The sequence below is a fragment of the Ictidomys tridecemlineatus genome, chromosome 3 (assembly GCF_052094955.1).
Source record: "Ictidomys tridecemlineatus isolate mIctTri1 chromosome 3, mIctTri1.hap1, whole genome shotgun sequence".
Lineage (NCBI taxonomy): Eukaryota > Metazoa > Chordata > Mammalia > Rodentia > Sciuridae > Ictidomys > Ictidomys tridecemlineatus.
The window spans coordinates 32959345-32979752 of record NC_135479.1 but is presented as its reverse complement, the minus strand read 5'-3'; the positions used below and the strand labels follow the sequence as shown (position 1 = coordinate 32979752).

The following is a 20408-nucleotide window of genomic DNA, read 5'->3' as shown; positions in this document are numbered from 1 at the left end:
AAACCTTGAGATGAAGAACTGAAAAATATAAAACTTTTTCCCCTTTGGCAGCCTTTTGCCTGATATAACATGTCTGTAGTCTGGTGCTAGTGCATGTTGCTGTTTATCTCAGCACTTTTTAATTTTTAATTTTGAGACAGGATCTCACTAAGTTGCTTAGAGCCTCATTAAATTGCTAAGACTGCCCCTGGATTTGTAGTCCTCCTGCTTCAACTTCCTGTGTTGTTGGGATTACAGGCATGTGCTTCCACACTTGGTTTAAAACAGATTTTTAAAATATATTTTTTCATTTGTTGATAGACCTGTATTTATTTATTTATATGCTTTGCTGAGAATCAAATCCAGTGCCTCACACATGCTAGGCAAGTGCTTCGTCACTGAGGTAGAACTCCAGCCCTTAAAACTGATTTTTTAAAAGGTGATTATACTGTTTGTTTTTTCAAATAAATGAATGTTCTTTCATCCTTTTTGTCATTGTGCATTAGACTGAATTGGGTATACAGTTCAGTCTAATGCACAATTCCTAAAATCTAGGAATACAGAACCTGGGAGCATAGCTCAGTGGTATAAAGTAAAAAGGGATCTTGTCAGTAAGAAATTTGAAATCAAGTGGTGATATTATCCCATGCAAACAAAAGATTATAATATAGTACAGAAAATGGTAAACCAGAGCCTTGAACAAAGTAAAATGAGAGTAAATAAAGGTGTTTCTGAATCTGAATTCGAGTGAAAAGCATATAAGAAAATAGATTTTTGATTAATGGTATAGCCACTCTAGTTCAAGGAGTGTTTAAGATACCGAATGCTTCCTCAAAACAGTGTTTCTATCTATCAGGTCACACAAGTGACCTATAATCCTAGTGACGCTGAAGATTGAGACAGGAGGATTGCAAGTTTAAGGCCAGTCTGGGCAACAGAGCACGAACCTGTCTCAAAAAAAAGTGTTGGGGATGTAGCTCAACAGTAGAGTGCTTGTTTAGCAGACAGAATACACTGGGTTCAATCCCCTATACAGAAAAGGTTGGGGGCTGGGCTGGGGTTGTGGCTCAGCTGTAGAGTGCTCGCTTAACCTGTGCCAGGCCCTGAGTTCAATCCTCAGCACTACATAAAAATAAAATAAGGATATTGTGTCTATCTACAGCTAAAAAATAAAATATTTTTTTTAAAAAAAGAAAGAAAAGATGGGGGGCAGTGAGCAACGTTTCTATTAAAAATGCATTTCTAAGCCTACTTGGTGAATCCAGAACATATCTTTTCTCTCTAAACCGAAGACAATGGGCAGGACTACAATTTTTTTTTCTTCCTTTATTTCCTTGTGGTTTGATACTGTTAGGACAAATCTCTCACAAATGGATGTCTTTTAAACTTTAAGAGCATGATCCTTTTTTGGCAGAGCACTGGGAATCTGTGGGTTTGTTTTTAAAAAGCAAGTATTTTTATTTTTTGGTACTGGGGATTGAGCCTAGGGGCACTATACCACTGATCTATATTCCCAGACCTTTTTATTTTTTGAGGCAGGGTCTTGCTAAGTTGCTTAGGGCCTCATTAAGTTGGTTGGCCTCGGAATTGCTGATCCTTCTGCCTTAGCCTTCTAAGTTGTTGGGATTACAGGTATGTGCCATTGCTCCAGGTAAAAGCAAGTATTTTTAAACTGAGAACTGCAATTCTTTTCTTTTTGCTGAAAATAGTTGAGTAGTATGTTATACATTGTGTTAGTTACTTAAAGTCTTAAACTGGTCATATTAAAACCTAGGATAACAATATTTTTTTGGGGGGGTACTGGGAATTGAGCTCAGGGGCATTTGACCACTGAGCCACATCCCTAGCTCTGTTTTGTATTTTATTAGAGACAGGGTCTCACCAGTTGCTTAGCGCCTTGCTAAACTGCTGAGGCTGGCTTTGAACTTGTGATCCTCCAGCCTCTGCCTCCCTAGCTGCTAGGATTGTAGGCTTGCACGTGGCTCTAGGATAACAATTTTATATGCTTAAAAATATGTAGCGTATTTTCTAAAACAGTTATTTCTTAAACTATTTCTTTTCTTATTTGTGTGGACTATCCTTTATGGCCCCAGTTTATTTCCAAAGATGTCTAGTCTGCAGAAAGAAAATTAATTATTCTTGGGGTGCTTTGACAATGATTTCCATAGATTTTTCCAGCTAAATTAAATATTTTTTAAAATCACCTTTAGGGTCAATACATAATCTTTGCCTTTATTTATTTATTTATTTTATTACTGATTTTGAAGAAAACTGTAATTGTTTCTGAAATACAAATGTCTTGGGCTTAAACACAAGCATTAGCTTTACTTTAAAAATATAATCCCCTAAAAATAATAACGGTATCTAAAGTTAATTAGCTAAAAGTTATTAAATACAGAAACCTCACTGTTTTATAAGGCTTCTACAAGGCTTACTTAGTAATGAGGAGGACTGTGAGTGAAGCTTAGAAATATTTTAGGGATCATCATAATTGGTCTATAAATTTCCTACCATGTAACCCCAAAATTTTCTGTTTATCACCAGATCCTAGAACCCTATCAATATTGTCTCTGCTGTGTAAATAGCTCTGAGCAGTGCAATATTGCTTATAGGGTTTTGGTATTTGGAAAGAACAATGAGGCAAGCTGCAGAAACTGTGTAGCTGAAACTGAACCAAAAATCATCTTAAACAGGAAGAAAACAGGAGGTAGAGTTCACTGTAAGCATTAAAATCTGAGGCTTAAACGTCAGAATTTATTGGAAGAAGGCAACATTTATCTTTAAAGTTTATTTTTGTGTGTGTGTGTGTGTGTGTGTGTGTGTGTGTGTGTGTGTGTGTGGCTGGGGATTGAACTTGGGGGCACTCAACCACATTCCCAGTCCTATTTTGTATTTTATTTAGAGACAGGGGTCTCACTGAGTTGCTTAGCACCTCACAGTTTGCTGAGGATGGCTTTGAACTCACAATCCTTCTGCCTTAGCCTCCTGAGCTGCTGGGATTACAGGTATGTGCCACTGCACCTGGCTTTACTAAGTTTTAGCATTTTGACAAGTTAATCATGTTTATTTGTAATTATAAGGAAATAATAGAATTGAAGTGTTGAAAGCCACCTGAAATAATTCTTTCATGTAATAAGAGAGACAGGCCCAGAGAAATGAATACTCACTTAAGGCTACACTACTGGCTGAAGATACCAGGACTAGAACTTCTACCAAATACTTCAATTCATTTTATTTTTCTGTGCCATACTATCAGGTTTTGTTCAGAGGGGATTTTTATTTTTTAATATTTATTTCAAGAGAGAATTTTTAATTGATTTTTTTATAACATGAGCAGATTAATTTTAATTCAAGTTAAGGATTTATAGTTTTTCTACTTCTATATGGCTTTTATTGGCTTTAATCATGTATAACTGGTTTAATTACATAAAAACAGAGTAATAAGAACTGAATTACAAACAAGTCACTTAGCCTATTTCCTCACTTGTAAAATGGAAGGTTCAAATCAGAGGCTCTTTTTTTAAAATTTTTTAAAATTTTTTTAATTGTAGATGGACACAATACCTTTATTTTATTTATTTATTTTCATGTGCTGAGTATCTAACCCAGTGCCTCACATGTGCTAGGGAAGCACTCTACCATCAAGCTGCAACCCCAGCCCCTCAGAGGGTTCTTAAAATTGTTTTTCTGTCTCTCAACATTGCATTGAAATCCTTTTTCCTTTTTTGTCCCCCAGACCACTTCACTAATAAGCAAATTCTTATCCTGTTTGTAATCACAAAATATTCTATATAGTTTCCCACAGAGGATAACATTTTACTCTCAAGCTTTTTTCTCTCTTTAATTTTTTTTTTAATTATGGCAAAATACAACAAAAATTACCATTTTGACAATATTTAAATGTACTAATCCCTTGATGTGCACCTGGCTTGGTTCTATCTTTTGGCTATTATGAATAAGGCTGCTATGAAAATGGGCACATAAATATTTCTGTAAGATCTTGTTTTCTTTTTTGGATATATGTCCGAAAGTGGAATTGCTGGTTCATATTTCTTTTTAAAAAATTTGGGCTTGGGCTGGGGATGTGGCTCAAGCGCTCGCCTGGCATGTGTGTGGCCTGGGTTCTATCCTCAGCACCACATGCAAACAGGGATGTTGTGTCCGCCGAAAACTAAAAAAATAAATATTAAAAAATTCTCTCTCTCTCTCTCTAAAAGAAAAAAAAAAATTAGGCTTCTTTTCCTCGCCCTTGGTACCAGGGATTGAACTCAAGATTACTTAACGGCTGAACCACATCCCTAGCCCTTTTTTTAAAAATTTTTTTTAATATTTATTTTTTAGTTCTCAGCGGACACAACATCTTTGTTGGTATGTGGTGCTGAGGATCGAACCCGGGCCGCACTCATGCCAGGCGAGCGCGCTACCACTTGAGCCACATCCCCAGCCCCACATCCCTAGCCCTTTTTATTTTTTATTTGGAGATAAGGTCTCACCAAGTTGCTTTGGACCTTGCTAAATTCCTGAGGCTGGCTTTGAACTTTCTATCCTCCTGCCTCAGCCTCCTGAATCACTGGGATTATAGGAATGCATCATTGCACCCTGCATGAGCTTTCTATATTTTAAAGTCTACTTAAATTCTTTGTTCTCTGAAATATTTTCTAAATAGAAATATGGGCAGATTACTTAAAAGGGATGGAAGGACTGGGGTTGTAGTTCAGTGGTACTGTATTTACCTAGCACGTGTGAGGCACTGGGTTCAATTCTCAGCAGCACATAAAAATAAATAAATAAAATAAAGGTATTGTGTCCATCTATATCTTAAAAAGAAAAAAAGGGGGGAGATGGAAAATTTAAAAAAAATTTTTTGAAACTAGGTGTGACTGTGTTTGTAGTCCCAGTTTAGGAAGCTGAAGCAAGAGGCTTGCTTTAGCCCAAATGTTGTAGGCCAGCAATACCCCTCAACAACAACAACAAAAAAAACTTTGAAAAGCAGTTGATTGCATGTAAATGTTTAACAATTAACTCCAGGGAAGGTAGAATGCAGTCTCTTAGGCTTGGGCTAGGAATGAGAGACCAAGCTGTAGGAAATTACATTTTGCCTTCTGTAAGTTCTAAGGACTGTGGGTTTTATCCCTGACAAATTCAAGCCAACACTTTTAAGATCCTTTAAAAATATGCAGAATTTCAAAAACTTAATTTATCAATTATACTATATTTAAAAATAAATTACTTTTCGTTTGGCACGGTGGCACACACTTGTAATCCCTGCGGCTGGGGAGGCTGAGACAGGAGGATCATGAGTTCAAAACCTACCTCAGCAATTTATCGAGGTACTTAGCAACTCAGAGAGACCCTTCCTCTAAATGAAATATAAAAAGGGCTGGGGATGTTGCTCAGTGGTTAAGCACCCCTGGGTTCAATCCTCAGTACCAAGAAACAAACAAACAAAGAAACAAACTACTTTTAATACTCTGATATATATCCTTCCCAACTTTTCTATTTATACACATATACATAGTTTACAAAAAGAGGTTATACCATATTAACATTTTTTTTTTAGTTGTAGATGGACACAATACCTTTATTTATTTTTATGTAGTGCTGAGGATTGAACCCAGTGCCTCACACGTGTGAGGCAAGCACTCTATCACTGATTTATAGCCCCAGCCCTCTCATAGCTATTTTTGCATTTAACAATTCATAAATATAGTACTGTATCAAATCAGTCTGTTATCATTTAAGAAATTAATGTTTTTTTAAGATTATAAAAGTAATAACTTTATTACAAATGCTATGAAATATATAAAGTAAAAAGTGGCCATATCTGATAGTTGTTGTTTGTATATCATCATTTTCAGTAACTACTTGGTATTCTGAATATTGACTTCTTTTGTTGGGGGTGTTGGGAATTGAATCTAAGGCCTCAGACATGTTAAGCACACACTGTGCAACTGAGCCATATGTATTGGAACTTTTAAATGTAAATTTTCACCCAAATTCAGTCCTTTATACTAATGATGGTCTGTGGCAGTAGTCTCCATTTTTCTCCCTTAGAGGTTTACTACAGAGCATATACTAATACCCAAGTTAAGTAAATTGGGGTTGTTTAGATTGCTACTATAGTATTGCTACTATTGTATATAGAATGTTATCTTTTCTTGAATACTTTGTGACTCTTTAAGGTCTCTAATTTTGGTGGTACACATCTGTATCTCTTTTGTTAATGGGTTATTTGTAATAAAGGTAACTGTGACTACACCTGATATAAATTTGTTCTGTGTTTTACCTTAACCATAGTTCCTGCCAGAGGTACAAAAATACTCAATAACTGATGAGAATGTCAGTGACTCTAGGCAGTACTGGATCATTGTTTGATTAATATATGACAATAGTTATTAGTATCTTAATTTAAATCTAAGAAAGATTTATGGAGTAGTGACTTCAAAGTGTTAAGTATTGGCCGAACTTGGTGGCACATGCCTGTAATCCCAGTACTTGGGAGGCTGATTCCAGGGATTGCAAGTTTATTGCCAGCCTCAGCAGTTTAGGGAGAGCCTGTCAAAAAAAAAAAAGGGGGGGGGGAGCTCTCTGAAATTCAGTTCCCAGCAGGGATGGAGGGAATTAAGCAGTTCTTATCAAGGTATAGGGGTAAACATCTGTAATCCGGCCTGCTAAGGAGGGTTAGGATCCCAATTTCAGGCCAGGCCAGGTAAATTTAGTGAGACCCTGTCTCATAATAAAATTTTATTTCATTTTACTTTGTTTTTTGTACCAGAGATTGAACCCAGGGGTATTTAACCACTAGCCACATCCCCAGTCTCTTTATGTTTTATGCTAAGTTGTTTAGGGCCTTACTAAAGTGCCGAGGCTGGCTTTGAACTTCCTATCCTCATGTCTCAGCCTCCTTAGTTGCTGGAATTACAGGTGTGCATCACTATGGCTGGCAAACAGAGTAAAATTTTAAAACAAAGGGCTGGGAATATAGGTCAGTGGCAGAGCTCTTGCCTAGCATTTGTGAGGCCATGGATTTAAGCCCCAGTAATGGAAAAAATAAAATAAATTTCTAGAAGGGCTGTAGGTATAGCTCAGTAGTTTATCTCTTGCCTAGCATGTGTGAAAGCCTGTGTTTGATCCTCAATAACACACACACATAGTTCTAGATAAAAAAAAAAAAAAATTTGTTTTGGTACTGAGGATTGAACCTAGGGGAGCTTAACAACTGAGCCAAATCCCCAGCACTTTTATATTTTATTTTGAAACAGGCTCTCACTAAGTTGCTTAGGGTCATTTAAAATTGTTCAAGCTGATTTTGGAATTTCAATTCTTCTGCCTCAGCCTCCCAAGCCACTTTTAAAAAAATTTTTAATAGCGAACAGGTTATTATGAATAAAGGGTTTGGGGAAGGAATACTGAGGATTAAACCCAGGGGCACTTTACCACTGAGCTACATCTCCAACCGTTTTTTACTTTTTATGACAAGACCTTGCCAGGTACAATGGCACATGCCTGTAATTCTAGGATCTCAAGTTTAAGGCCATCCTCAGCAACTTTGCAAGACCCTAAGCAATTTAGTGAGACCCTGTCTCAAAGTAAAAAATAAAATAGGGCTCTGCAGATGTGGCTCAGTAGGTAAGTGCCCCCTGGATTCAATCTGTTGTACAAAAAAAAAAAAAAAAACAAACCAAAACAACAACAACAAAAAGGGAGGGGTATCACTAAGTTGAGTTTGGCCTTGAACTTGTGATTCTCCTGACTTAACCTCTGGAGTTGCTGGGATTATAGGTCTGCCACTGCAGCTGGCTAGATAATGGATGTTTTATATACTTTTTATTTCCATACTTTGTTCCTTTTTTTTTTTTTGGATACTGCTGGGTGATGATCAAACCTAGAGCCTGGAGCATGATGGGCAAAAAATTAACCATTGAAAATGAATGTTTATTACATATTATTAAAATATTTAAAAATGTGATGAGAAAAGAAAAAAGAAGTATCATATTTACTAATATGTCTTTTGGTTTACAAAATAATGATCTGTGCTAATTTCTAGTTCCAGAAAGCTGACTCTGATCTGGATTACATTCAGTATAGGCTGGAATATGAAATCAAGAGAAATCATCCTGATTCAGCAGGCCAGGTAATCTATGAAAGAACTAAACCTTTTTAACTGAATATTTTGTAAAAAGATTTTCTGATAATGTTTCTCAAAGTAACATATTATAATTATTATATTACTAAGTTTATAGTCTTAAAGTCTTGTGATAGAAGCTTGGTCACATCATAATAGAGAGATTATACCAGTAATTAGTGAAGTTTGTAGCTACTTTTCTTATTTTTTTCTAACTTTTACAAAAGAATGATTGAATTCAGAGATACTAATGAGCCAGTTATGGAAGCCTCAAAAATTTCAAGAGACAATATAGCTACCACTAGGACAGTGGGTCTTCAATAATTTTAAGGATAGAAATCCTGGAAGTCTTGATAGTCTCTGAGGATGATCATGATATACTATTAAATTTGCTATTAAATATTGAAATATGAGCAGTGATTTTTGGGTACAATTATATATTTATCTTTTCTAAGGTTCAATTGATCAGAGATATTAGCTGTTTATTTATTATTTTATTTATTTTTTAAATTTATATTTGAGATGAGAGTCTCATTATGTTGCCCAGGTTGGTCTTGAATTCCTGGGCTTAAATGATCCTGCTGCTTTAGCCTCCTGAGTGTTTGGGACTATAGGCACATACTTAAACATCTGACTATAAAGTTTTTTTTTTTTGGTACCAGTGATTGAACTCTGAGGCACTCAACCACTGAGCCATATCCCTAGCCCTTGTATTTTATTTAGAGATAGGCTGTCACTGTTGCTGGGGCTGGCTTTGAACTTTCAATCCACCTGTTTCAGCCTTCCTATCCCCTGGGATTACTGCGTGCACCACCACACCCTCTCTCTCCTCTGACTATTTTTATACCCTAAAATCATAGCTATAAATGTTCATGTTCATGGGATAAAAGCAAGTAATCTTCAAGCATTGTTTGTTAACATTAATATTTTTAGTACTTCTTTGAAATAGCATATTTTGCAATAGCATATTTTGCAAGTTTTTAAAAGAATTCCATACATTAAAAACAACAACAACAACAACAAAAAAAACTTCTTTTAAAAAAATTTTTTTGGGGGCTGGGCATGTGGCTCAAGCGGTAGCGCGCTCGCCTGGCATGCGTGCGACCCAGGTTCGATTCTCAGCACCACATACCAACAAAGATGTTGTGTCCGCCGAGAACTAAAAAAATTTTTTTGGTACCAGGGATTGAACTCAGGGGCATTCGACCACTGGGCCACATCCCCAGCCCTTTTTTGTATTTTATTTAGAGACAGGGTCTCACTGAGTTGCTTAGTGCCTTGGCATTGCGGAGGCTGGCTTTGAACTCGCAATCCTCCTGCCTCAGCTTCCCCAATTGCTGGGATTACAAGCATGCACCACTGCGCCCAGCTGAAAAAAAAAAAAACCAAACTTTTTTTGATTGGGTAGAAGTATGAACTAAAGTGAGTTTTTATACAAAATTGGGAGAATTTCATGCATGTTCAGGTTTTACTCTTCATGGAATTTCAGAATTCTATATTAACAGTAATTCTTGGTATAGATGATGAAGATGAAATACTACTACAATATTACATATTTATTGTAATCTTCATAATTTGTGGATAAATCAATATTCAAAATTTATGTTATGATTCTAAATATCACTTCTGTCTAAACCCTGTTGAATACATTCCTGCTTTTCCTTTTGTTTTATTTATTTATTCATTTGTGATACTAGGGCTTAAACACAGAGCTACAAATATCTCCAGCTCTTTTTATTTTTTACTTTGAGATAGGGTCTCACTAAACTGCCCAGGCTGGCCTCTCACCTCAGCCTCCCAAGTAGCTGAGATTATAGGTGAGGACCACTATGCTTGGCTGCTTATTCTTTTTTCATAACTTGCTTCATTTTTTCTATGAGCACATGACTAATTCAGCCTCCTTTTCTGATGAGTCGTTTGGTAGATTGGAGATTTTTTTTTTTTTTTAATTGAACTAGTAGGAATTGAACCCAGATGAGGTGCTCACTCATTCAGTTACTTTATATTTTTTATTTAATATTGAGACAGGGTCTAGCTACATTGTCCAGGCTGTACTTGAATTTGCAATCCTTCTGCCTCAGCTTCTCAGGGAGCTAGGATTACAGGCATATGTAACTGCACCCAGCAAGATTATTTTCTCTTAATTTTAATATCATTGTTTTGTTGTACCCTCTCCCATCTCTTAGAACTTTGGGAATATTTTATTTATTCTGGACAATTTTATTTTATTGTTTAGATTTCTTCATTAATTATTCTGTCACTTGATGGGATCCTTTCTTTCTTTTCTTTTTTTTTTTGGTACTGGAGATTGAACCCAAGGTTGCTTAACCACTGAGCCATATCCCCAGCCCTTTTTTGTATTTTATTTAGAGATAGGATCTTGCTGAGTTGCTAAGGTCCTTGCTAAGTTGCTGGGGCTGGCCTCAGCCTCCCTAGCCACTTGGATTACAGATATATGCCATACAACCAGCAAGAATATTTTTTTTTTTAATATTTTTTTGGGTACTAGCGATTGAACCCAGGGGTGTTCTAGAACTGGAGTTAGGTGTGTGCCATCACACTGGGCCCCAAGAGTTCATTTTAAGAATATAGGCCAGAAATGAATTTAAGTAAAGCGAATAGGACTGGAAAATTATATTCTGTATACTAAACTCAACTATTTTTTGGTACTGGAGATTGAACCTGTGGTCTGGTGCATGCTAAGCATATGGTCTATAACTGAGTTACGTGCTCTTCTATAAGCTTGACCATTTGACCACTGAACAACATCCCCTGTCCTTTTTATTTTTTATTTTGAGACAGGGTCTCACTAAGTTACCAAGGCTGGCCTTGAACTGGAAATCCCTCTGCCTCAGCCTCCCCAGTCGCTGGGATTATAGACATGTACCACTGCACCCAGCTGATATTTTTAAATTAATTTTTAAATTTATATGTGACAGCAGAATGCATTACATTTTTTTTTTAATATTTAGTGTTTAGTTGTAGTTGGATTTGTAAAGGTAAAATTTCCAAGCTGATTCTAAGCCGCAGAGCCTGAGTTAAAGTGTAAAGGACCAGGCTTGTAAACCTGCTTCTAAAACTGCAAAGCATGGGTTAAATTCCTGAGGCAGTTAGGACAAGGCCCTACTGGCCATTTAGTGATTTATGGACTGGGGTCCTGTGCAACTCCTCACGTAAGCATTCAAGACCCTGTGCAGTTTATCACGTAGATATTCAGGGTCCAAACCAATCAGTTTGAATGTGTACCCCACCTAGGAGCACCAATCACTCCTGCCCTGATTATTCCCGCCAATGTATGCACTAATCCTGATTCAGGGTTGTTGTTCAATTTTCCCGCGCCTCATGATGATTTGTTCTGATGTATGCAAAGCCCCCTACCCTCTCCGAAAAGTGTACTTAAGCTCCGCTTGAACTCTGCTCTGGGCTCTGGGCTGCTCTCCCTTCTTGAGTGGGCACGGAGCCCCAGCGCGCTTGAATGGATCCCCAATAAATATCCCCTTTTGCCAATTGCATGGAGTCAGTCTCTTGGGTGGTCTCCCTCTCCGACGTATCGCCAGGACTTTACAGATTCAATACCTTTATTTTATTTATCTATTTTCATGTGGTGCTGAGGATCAAACCCAGGGCCTCGCATGTGCTAGGCAAGTGCTCTACCGCTGAGCCACAACCCCAGCCCTACAATTCTTATTACACATATAGAACACAGTTTTTCATATCTCTGGCTGTATACAAAGTATATTCACACCAATTTGTGTCTTCATACATGTACTTTGGATAATAATGACCATCACAATCCCCCATTATTTCTAACCCCATGCCTCCTCCCTTCCCCTCCAACCCTTCTGCCCTATCTAGAGTTTGTCAATTCCTCCTATGATCACTCTCCCTACTTCACTATGAATCAGCTTCCTTATACCAGAGAAAACATTTGGCATTTGGGTTTTTAGGATTGGCTAACTTCAGTTAGCATTATCTTCTGTAACTCCATCCATTTGCCTGTAAATGCCATGATTTTATTCTCGTTTATTGCTGAGTAATATTCTGTTGTGTATATATGCCACATTTTTAATCCATTCATCTATTTTTTTAAAATATATTTTTAGTTGTATTTGGACACAATATTTTTATGTGGTGTTGAGGATTGAACCCAGTGCCTCACATGTGTAAGGCGGGTGCTCTACCACTGAGCTTCAGCCCCAACACCTATCCATTCATCTATTGAAGGGCATCTAGGTTGGTTACACATTTTAGCTATTGTGAATTGTGCTGCTATAAACATTGATTTGGTTGTGTTCCTATAGTATGCTGTTTTTAAGTCCTGTTAGTATAGACCAAGGAGAGGGATAGCTGGGTCAAATGGTGGTTCCATTCCCAATTTTCCAAGAAATCTCCATACTGATTTCCACATTGGCTGTACCAATTTGCAGTCCCACAAGCAGTGTAAGAGTGTACCTTTTCCCCCACATCCTCACCAACACTTATTGTTGTTTGTATTTATAATAGCTGCCATTCTGATTGAAGTGAGATGAATTCTTAGTGTGGTTTTTGTGGGAAGCCATTCTCGAACGTGATTGGGCACCTCCCTGATTGGGTGTGAGGCTTTCTGGCTAAGCTGTGTCAGAACTAATCCCCACCCTTTCTAGGTGCGAGAGCCCATCCGTGTGGGGGTATGACTGACCATTGACCTTGGAATGCTATCCCCCTCGACCTTCATGAGATGGAATTTTCCCCTGAATTTCTTTTTCCCCAATAAAAGGCCACTCTCTGGCATGCCCTGCCTCTCTCTCTCCTGCTAGTCTGTGTAAACCTTGCTGCCCCACCAGGTGGCTCAAGGCAGGAGCCAGAGGGGAGAACCATCTGAGACCTGGTCAAGGAAAAAGATAATTTGAGTTTATGTGTGTTTATTTTGATCTCACTAGTTAACTTCTATGCTTCGAACCTCTAGTATGAAGCTAGCATGCTGGTCACGCGGCTGAATTGGCGCTCAAGAGAGAGCATTTTATTTATTTTTATTTTATTTTATTTTTTTTAAAGAGAGAGAGAGAGAGAATTTTAATATTTATTTTTTAGCTTTCAGCGGACACATCATATTTGTTTGTATGTGGTGCTGAGGATTGAACATGGGCTGCATGCATGCCAGGTGAGCGCACTACCGCTTGAGCCACATCCCCAGCCCAGCATTTTAGATTAACTAGATTGAGTGGGAGCATGCTATAAAGATAAAGGAATTGGTGACAATTTTGGGTCACAAAAGAACCTGGAGGTACTGAAGGGAGGAGATGTTAAATTATTTAAAATGGGAAATTCAACTTGTACTGATAAGGACATGAATTTGACTATTTTAGAAACCATAATTAATCAGAAAGGAAAACAGATAAAAAAGACTCAGTTATTACAATTCTTAAAGATTGTAGGTGAATTTTGCCCTTGTTTTGTGACCAAGATTCGCCCAATTTACATACTTGGGAGAAATTAGGGAGGAAATTATAAAAATTTGCCTTTCTAATGAATTAACTGGAGGCATTGAGAATATTCAGAAAACTTGGACGGCCTTAGAAATTTGTCTTTTTGACTACTTGGACCATAGCTTGTGGCCCCCTGAAGATGTATTGAAAGGCATTCAGAGAGCTATTAAGTCTATTCAAATGGAAAATCCACCTGAGGCTAAGTTAATTTCTTTTCCCTTGAGCCTTTTGAAACCGAAAGCTCTTGGGGCTAAACTGAAAGTTAGAAATGTGACCTTAAAATTGCAGGAACAAGATCTGGGTAGCTTGGAGGAAGATCCTAGAAGTCAGGGTCATAGAGAGTCCTCCAGAAGAGAGAGACAATCCTCCTGGAGAGGAAAATCCGGAAGAAATTCCTAGAGAGGTACAGAGACCTTCTTCACCACGTGGCTTAGGAGCCCAATTTCAAAATGGTGGTGGCGGAGATTCTTCCCACGAGTCGTAGTCTGAGGAAGAGGAATCAGACATTGAAATTCAGAACTTATGGGGAAATTTTAACAGACTGCGTTTAACACCGCCTACCCAGGCTATTAGAATTTGGCCATTGTCTGCTAAAAGGACAAAATTTAACAGGTACTCTGAATTAACAATGACTTTTCTTACCCCGTTCTAGCGAGGCATTAAGAAAGCGTAGGAGGCGGGAGAGGACGTTAGCCATTTTCAACTTTTCCCAGTTTTTGAGCAGTTTAATGACCAGGACCAAAGGGTTCGAGTTCATGCTATAATTCCATTTAAGACTATTAAGGAATTGAAGAGTGCATGTGAGACTTATGGTCTGAATTCACCTTTTGTACAAAATTTGATTGATACCATAGCCTCACAACCACTTCCACCGAGTGATTGGGTTTCATTAGCCAGATCTTGTTTGAGTGGCGGAGACTTTACTTTGGTGGTCTTACTGGGCTGATTTTTGTACTGAACACGAAGAAAAGAATAGAAGACAGAATTTGCAGACCCCAGTAGAAATGTCTTTAGGAACGTGTGAATTTGCTGATTTGGAAAGACAGTTAAATTATGAATTTGCAATTTGTGACCAGATAACTGACTGTGCTAAACATGCCTGGAAATAAATAATTTCCAAGGAGCAGTCCAATTTAGTTCTTACCAGAGTCAAACAAGGTGCCATTGAGCTGTATTCGGATTTTGTAGCTCGGTTGTACCAGACAGCAAATTGGTCTATTGGAGACCCAGGAGCTTGTGAGTTTATTGTTAAGCAATTGGCATTTGAAAATTTGAATAAATATTGTCAGGGTATTCTCAGACCCCATTGGAAAAAGGGAACAGTTTCTGAGTTTATCTGCTTGTGTTCTGAGGTTGATTCCACACATTTGCAGACAGTAACGTTAGCCTCCGCCGTAAAGCAAATCCTACAACCACAGGAATTGGTACGAAAACCCCGTGGGAGATGTTATCTCTGTGGTAGGGACGGCCATTTTTCTCGAGAAAGTCGTACTCGAGAAAGTCGAAAGTCGTAATTTTAAGTTCAGGGCTCCATCTGCTGTTGATAATAGATATTGCAAGACTCATCCCCATGTGGCAGATCAGGATGGCGCATCAGCCCGCCTTCTCAGAGTGAGAACAAAAAACTTCCGATAGGCGGCTCCCCGGCCTGAGCAAAATTGGAGGAGGGGTTGCACAGTGTGATGTCACTGGCGCCGAGCAGGATGGCCCACTATTTCTACTGGAACATAAATCACAGACAGTTTCCTTACAACCCTCAACGACAATTGCATTGAATCCTGAATCAGGGCCAAAACAAATCCCTACTGGGATTTTCAGGCTGCTTCCTAAAAATAGTATAGGTTTAATTTTGGGATATAATAATTTAAAAGGAGCCATTGAGGTAATACCTGGAGTGATAGATTCAAATTTTAAAGGACAATTAAATGTTGCTGTGAGGTCCAGTTATGCCCTAAGGCTTACTCCAAAGGATGCATTTGCCCAATTGATTTTATTGCCCTGTGATTTGGATGAACACCCGCAAGTAAATTCAGTTTCTAAACTGCCAGACAGAGTGTACTGGTCTCAGTTAGTGTGACAAGAGCGCCCTTTATTGGAACTTAAAATTAATCATGAAAATTTCAAAGGAATGCTCGACACAGGTGCTGATATTTCTGTCTTTTCTAGTAGATTCTGGCCTAGGAATTGGCCCTTACATGTAGCACCAGCTAACATAGAGGGAATTGGACAAATTTCACCGCCTGCTCAAAGTGCAAATTATCTCCGTTGGGAAGATTCTGATGGGAACAGGGGAGTTTTTAAACCTTATGTGTTAGAGTCTTTACCAGCATACCTATGGGGAAGGGATATTTTAGCAAAAATGAGATTGTTATTAGTAATTTCAAATTATATACGATCAATTGAGGAAGTTAATCAGGGCTTTTTTTCCTGGAGATGATAAGGAAACCTTTCAGGGAGAGTATCTGCTTACAAACCAGTCTCCACGGCAAAGATTAGTAAATGCTCAAAACCAAAATTTTTACTAGGGGCCCTGAGTGTTTCCCCGATCCTAAAGACAGCTGAAAAAATTACCTGGCTCACAGAGGAGCCTATATAGATTTCTCAGTGGCCCATCTCAGGGGAAAAACTTAAAATAATCCATAGGTTAGTTGAGGAACAACTTCAGGCTGGTCATATAGAACCAACACACAGCCCTTGGAACACACCTATTTTTGTTATTAAGAAAAAGTGAGGAAATTGGAGGTTGCTACAGGATTTAAGGGCAATAAATCATGCAATTCAGCCTATAGGATCATTACAGCCAGGACTTCCTTCTCCCACAGCCATCCCTTTAAACTATAGCTTGATGGTAATAGATTTAAAAGATTGTTTTTTCTCTATAAGGTTACATCCTGGAGATTGTGAAAAATTTGCCTTCACTGTCCCAGCAATTAATTTTAAGGAACCTGTTAAAAGATATTGCTGGCAAGTACTCCCCCAGGGAATGCGTAACAGTCCTACCTTATGCCAGAAATATGTTGATCAGGCGACAGCTCCCATAAGAAATAGCTTTCCTGATGCGTATATTATTCATTTTATGGATGATATATTATTGGCTCATGCTAATCCAGAGGTACTTTCAGAAATTTTTACTCAGTTAGAGGCTTCACTTAACAGCAATGGGTTTATGCATTGCTTCTCAAAAAATACAAAAGATGCCTCCCTTTCAATATTTAGGTCAGATAATTCAAGGACGTACAATCCATCCTCAATATCTTCAGATAAGAGTTAAGGAGTTACATACCCTTAATGATTTTCACAAACTATTAGGAGACATTAATTGGCTGAGGCCATCCTTAAAACTAACTACTTCTGAATTAAGTCCTTTATTTCAGATAATACAAGGAAATCCTTCTCCAACCTTTCCATGTCAGCTGACCTTAGGGGCTAGAGCAACTTTAAAAAGGGTTGAAAATGCAATTAAAAATGCACAACTTTAACTAGAGTTGATCCTAAAGAAGTAGTGAATTTATTAATATTTCCAACTGAGCATACCCCAACAGGAGCCATATGGCAAAGATTGGGAGTTATTGAGTGGATTTATTTAGCCCACTCCCCTCAAAAAACATTGATTCCTTTTCATGACTCTATTGCTCAGTTAGTCATTAAAGATAGAACAAGGATTTTACAATTAATTGGATCTGAGCCTGATATCATAATTATTCCATTTTCTGTTCAACAGAATAATTGGCTTTTGCAAACTTCTAGCTTATGGCAGATAGCTTTTGCTGATTTTCCTGGCCAGATAGATAGTCATTACTCTCGTGATAAAATTATTCAATTTGCATCATTAACATGACTTATTTTTCCAAAGATTGTGCATGTCCACCCTATAGATGAAGCTTTATTAGTGTTCACGGATGGTTCAAGCTCAGGTAAATCAGGTTTTTATAGTCGTGTTCACACAGAGGTAATGCAAACTTCATATACTTCTGCCCAGAGAGCAGAGCTTCAAGCTTTGATTTGTTCCTTAAATTACTTTGCAAATGAACCTATTAATATTTATTCTGACAGCTTATATGCAGAGTTATCAAAAATATTGAAACTTCAGTTATTGGGTATACTTCATCACAAGAGTTATTTGAATTATTTAATAATTTACAAAAGGCAGTGCATATGCGAAAATACCCAGGTTTCATAGGACACATACGGGCTCATACTAATCTTCCAGGACCTTTAGCTTTAGGTAATGACAAGATTGGTAAATTAGTAGCTGTCTGTCAACAGATGTCTTCATGTGATTGTGCACAAGCTTCCCATTCCTTGCATCATCAAAATGCTTCTAGCTTATGTAAAAAATTTAATATTACCAGAGAACAAACTCGTCAAATTGTAAGTCAATTCCCTAAGTGTGTTATTCACACTCCATCTCCACCATCAGGGTTAAATCCCTGTGGATTAAAACCAAATCAAATACGGCAAATGGATGTAACTCATATTCCTCAATTTGGTAGGCAATGTTATGTACATGTAATAGTTGATACATATTCCAGATTTATTTTTGCCACAGCACATACAAAGGAAAATACTCAACATGTAATTTCTCATTGCCTAGCAGCCTTTGCTGTGTTAGGGTGCCCTATACAGATCAAAACAGATAATGCACCAGCTTATGTAAGCTCTTCTTTTCAACAATTTTGCCAAGAGTTTCAAATTAATCGTAAAACAGGAATTCCTTATAACCCCCAAGGTCAAGCCATTGTGGAACGAGCTCATTTATCTATTAAGCTTCAATTACAAAAATTAAAGGGGCAGAATAGGTTTATGACTCCCCAAAATAGCCTCAATCATGCCTTGTTTGTTTTAAGTATTTTAAACTGTGACGTAGAAGGTCACACTGCAGCTGAGAGACAAATGTCTCCCACAGTAACAGGCCCTTTAGGCAGAGTTTTGTGGAAAGATTTACAGATTGGTCAATGGAAAGGCCCAGACCCAGTGATTATGTGGGGCAGAGGTCATGCTTGTATTTTTCCAGAAGGTGCTTTTCGTCCTATCTGGGTGCCTGAACGTGCAATCAGACATGGAAGAGATAGAACCGAGATTCAAGCGACTGAAGATCGACCCGGAGAAGCCCCCATTCAAAAGGAAGAGATATCGGAAAAAGACGAAGAGAAACCAGATTGACTCAGCTAAAAAGCTGATTTCATGGGAAGACTTGAAGAAGCTAACAACACAGGCTTCCCGAATAATTCGACTTCTAGGAAAAAACAGGACCCCAGTCTTGATGGTAGCGACAGTAATTGCCCTGCTGGGCTGTCAGGTAAAGGGGAACCAGACAGACATTTACTGGACATATTTCCCAGATCCACCCCTGGTACACCCAGCTGTGTGGACTGGAGAATCTATTCCAGTGTTTATTAATGACTCATTCATGATGGGAGGATTTACAGATACTCATATTACTCCCAATCATGTGACTAGATTTAATTTTTCTGGCTACAGTGCCCCATTATCTTTGTGTTGGTCCCACGATAAACATGCTGGCTGTCTGAAATTATCATTTTAGGAAAAGATAGCGATTGGTAGACCTAGACTGACCAATTATTCTATTTATGGAGACTTAAAACCTTATACTAGATCAGTAATTAAGATGGGACTTTCCCATAACAAACCAGTCATTTCTGCAAGACCTCCACGGATACACCACTGTCCAGGTAGTTCTACAATTGAGATTGGCACCTTTCCGAGATGGATGGATTGTATAAATACTTTTCCTGAATAACATAAGGTGTCCAAAGATAGTGGGTATAGTTTAGACTGGTCTCCAAAAATTGATAAGAGACAATTACGAAAAAATTCTGCTATGATACCTGCAGGATTTGTTAGTAATATTTTGACTTACAGTGAGGGTGGTATTCAAAAAGATGTTTGGCGCTTAATTGCTGCCTGAGAATTCTTATATTTTACAGACAAGCCTTTACCAAAATTTGTTGGCAAGAACTGTAAGGAGGGATCTTGCTATGGTTTACGAGCCTGCGTCCAAGCTCCTTATGTTTTAATTATTCGAAATGTAAAAGTTAAATGGATAGATGACAGATATGTTGTTACATGTAACAAATGTAACCTAACCAATTGTATTACTAGGTATAATGGAGGAAAAGGAGTGCTGATACTTCATCAGCCCATTTTTGTTTTATTACCTGCTAATATTTCAGAGCCATGGTATGCTGATGGTGGTTTACAAGTCTTGCAGCAAATGCATGCCCAGCTAGCAAGACCTAAACGTGCTATTGGAATTATAATTGTTGGTGTTTTGGCATTAGTTTCTTTTATTGCATCCAGTGTTTCTGCCTCTCTGACATTCTCTCAAAATATTCAACATGCAAAATTTCTTAATAATTTAGCTCAAAATACTTCCAAGGCTCTTCGTAATCAAGTAAATTTTTTTTTTTTTTTAGAGAGAGGGAGAGAGAGAGAATTTTAATATTTATTTTTTTACTTTTCGGCGGACACAACATCTTTGTATGTGGTGCTGAGGATCGAACCCGGGCCGCACGCATGCCAGGCGAACATGCTACCGCTTGAGCCACATCCCCAGCCCCTTAAGTAAATATTGATGAAAGGTTTGAGACTAAATTAAACGCCTTAGAGGCGACTGTTATAGACATAGGTAATGAAACTATAGCTTTAAAGTTTAAGGAAAGGCTTAAATGCCACGCAAATTATAAATATGTGTGTGTTACAGCTGTCAAGTACAATGCTTCTCTCTGGGATTGGGAGAAGGTTAAAAACCATTTGTTAGGTATTTGGCAAAATAATAATAATAGCTTAGATCTTTTGGAACTTCATCACCATATCCA

The 20408-nt window shown here is 37.9% G+C and overlaps 1 protein-coding gene across 8 annotated transcripts in view; it reads left to right on the top strand.

The window, feature by feature from the left end:
* Positions 1-20408, top strand: part of Ska2 (spindle and kinetochore associated complex subunit 2) — a 41587-nt gene that overhangs the window by 8872 nt on the left and 12307 nt on the right. For 2 of the 8 annotated variants that reach the window (XM_078042335.1, XM_078042336.1), the window contains exons 2-4: positions 8027-8113; positions 13175-13244; positions 18584-18868. In XM_078042335.1, the coding sequence (XP_077898461.1) occupies positions 8076-8113; positions 13175-13244; positions 18584-18868 (393 nt within the window). In that variant the 5' untranslated portion in view covers positions 8027-8075. Of the gene's footprint in view, positions 1-2866; positions 2985-8026; positions 8114-13174; positions 13245-18583; positions 18869-20408 lie in introns of those variants that run through there. The other 6 variants (XM_078042334.1, XM_078042337.1, XM_005321565.5 and 3 more) reach the window with 4 other exon arrangements.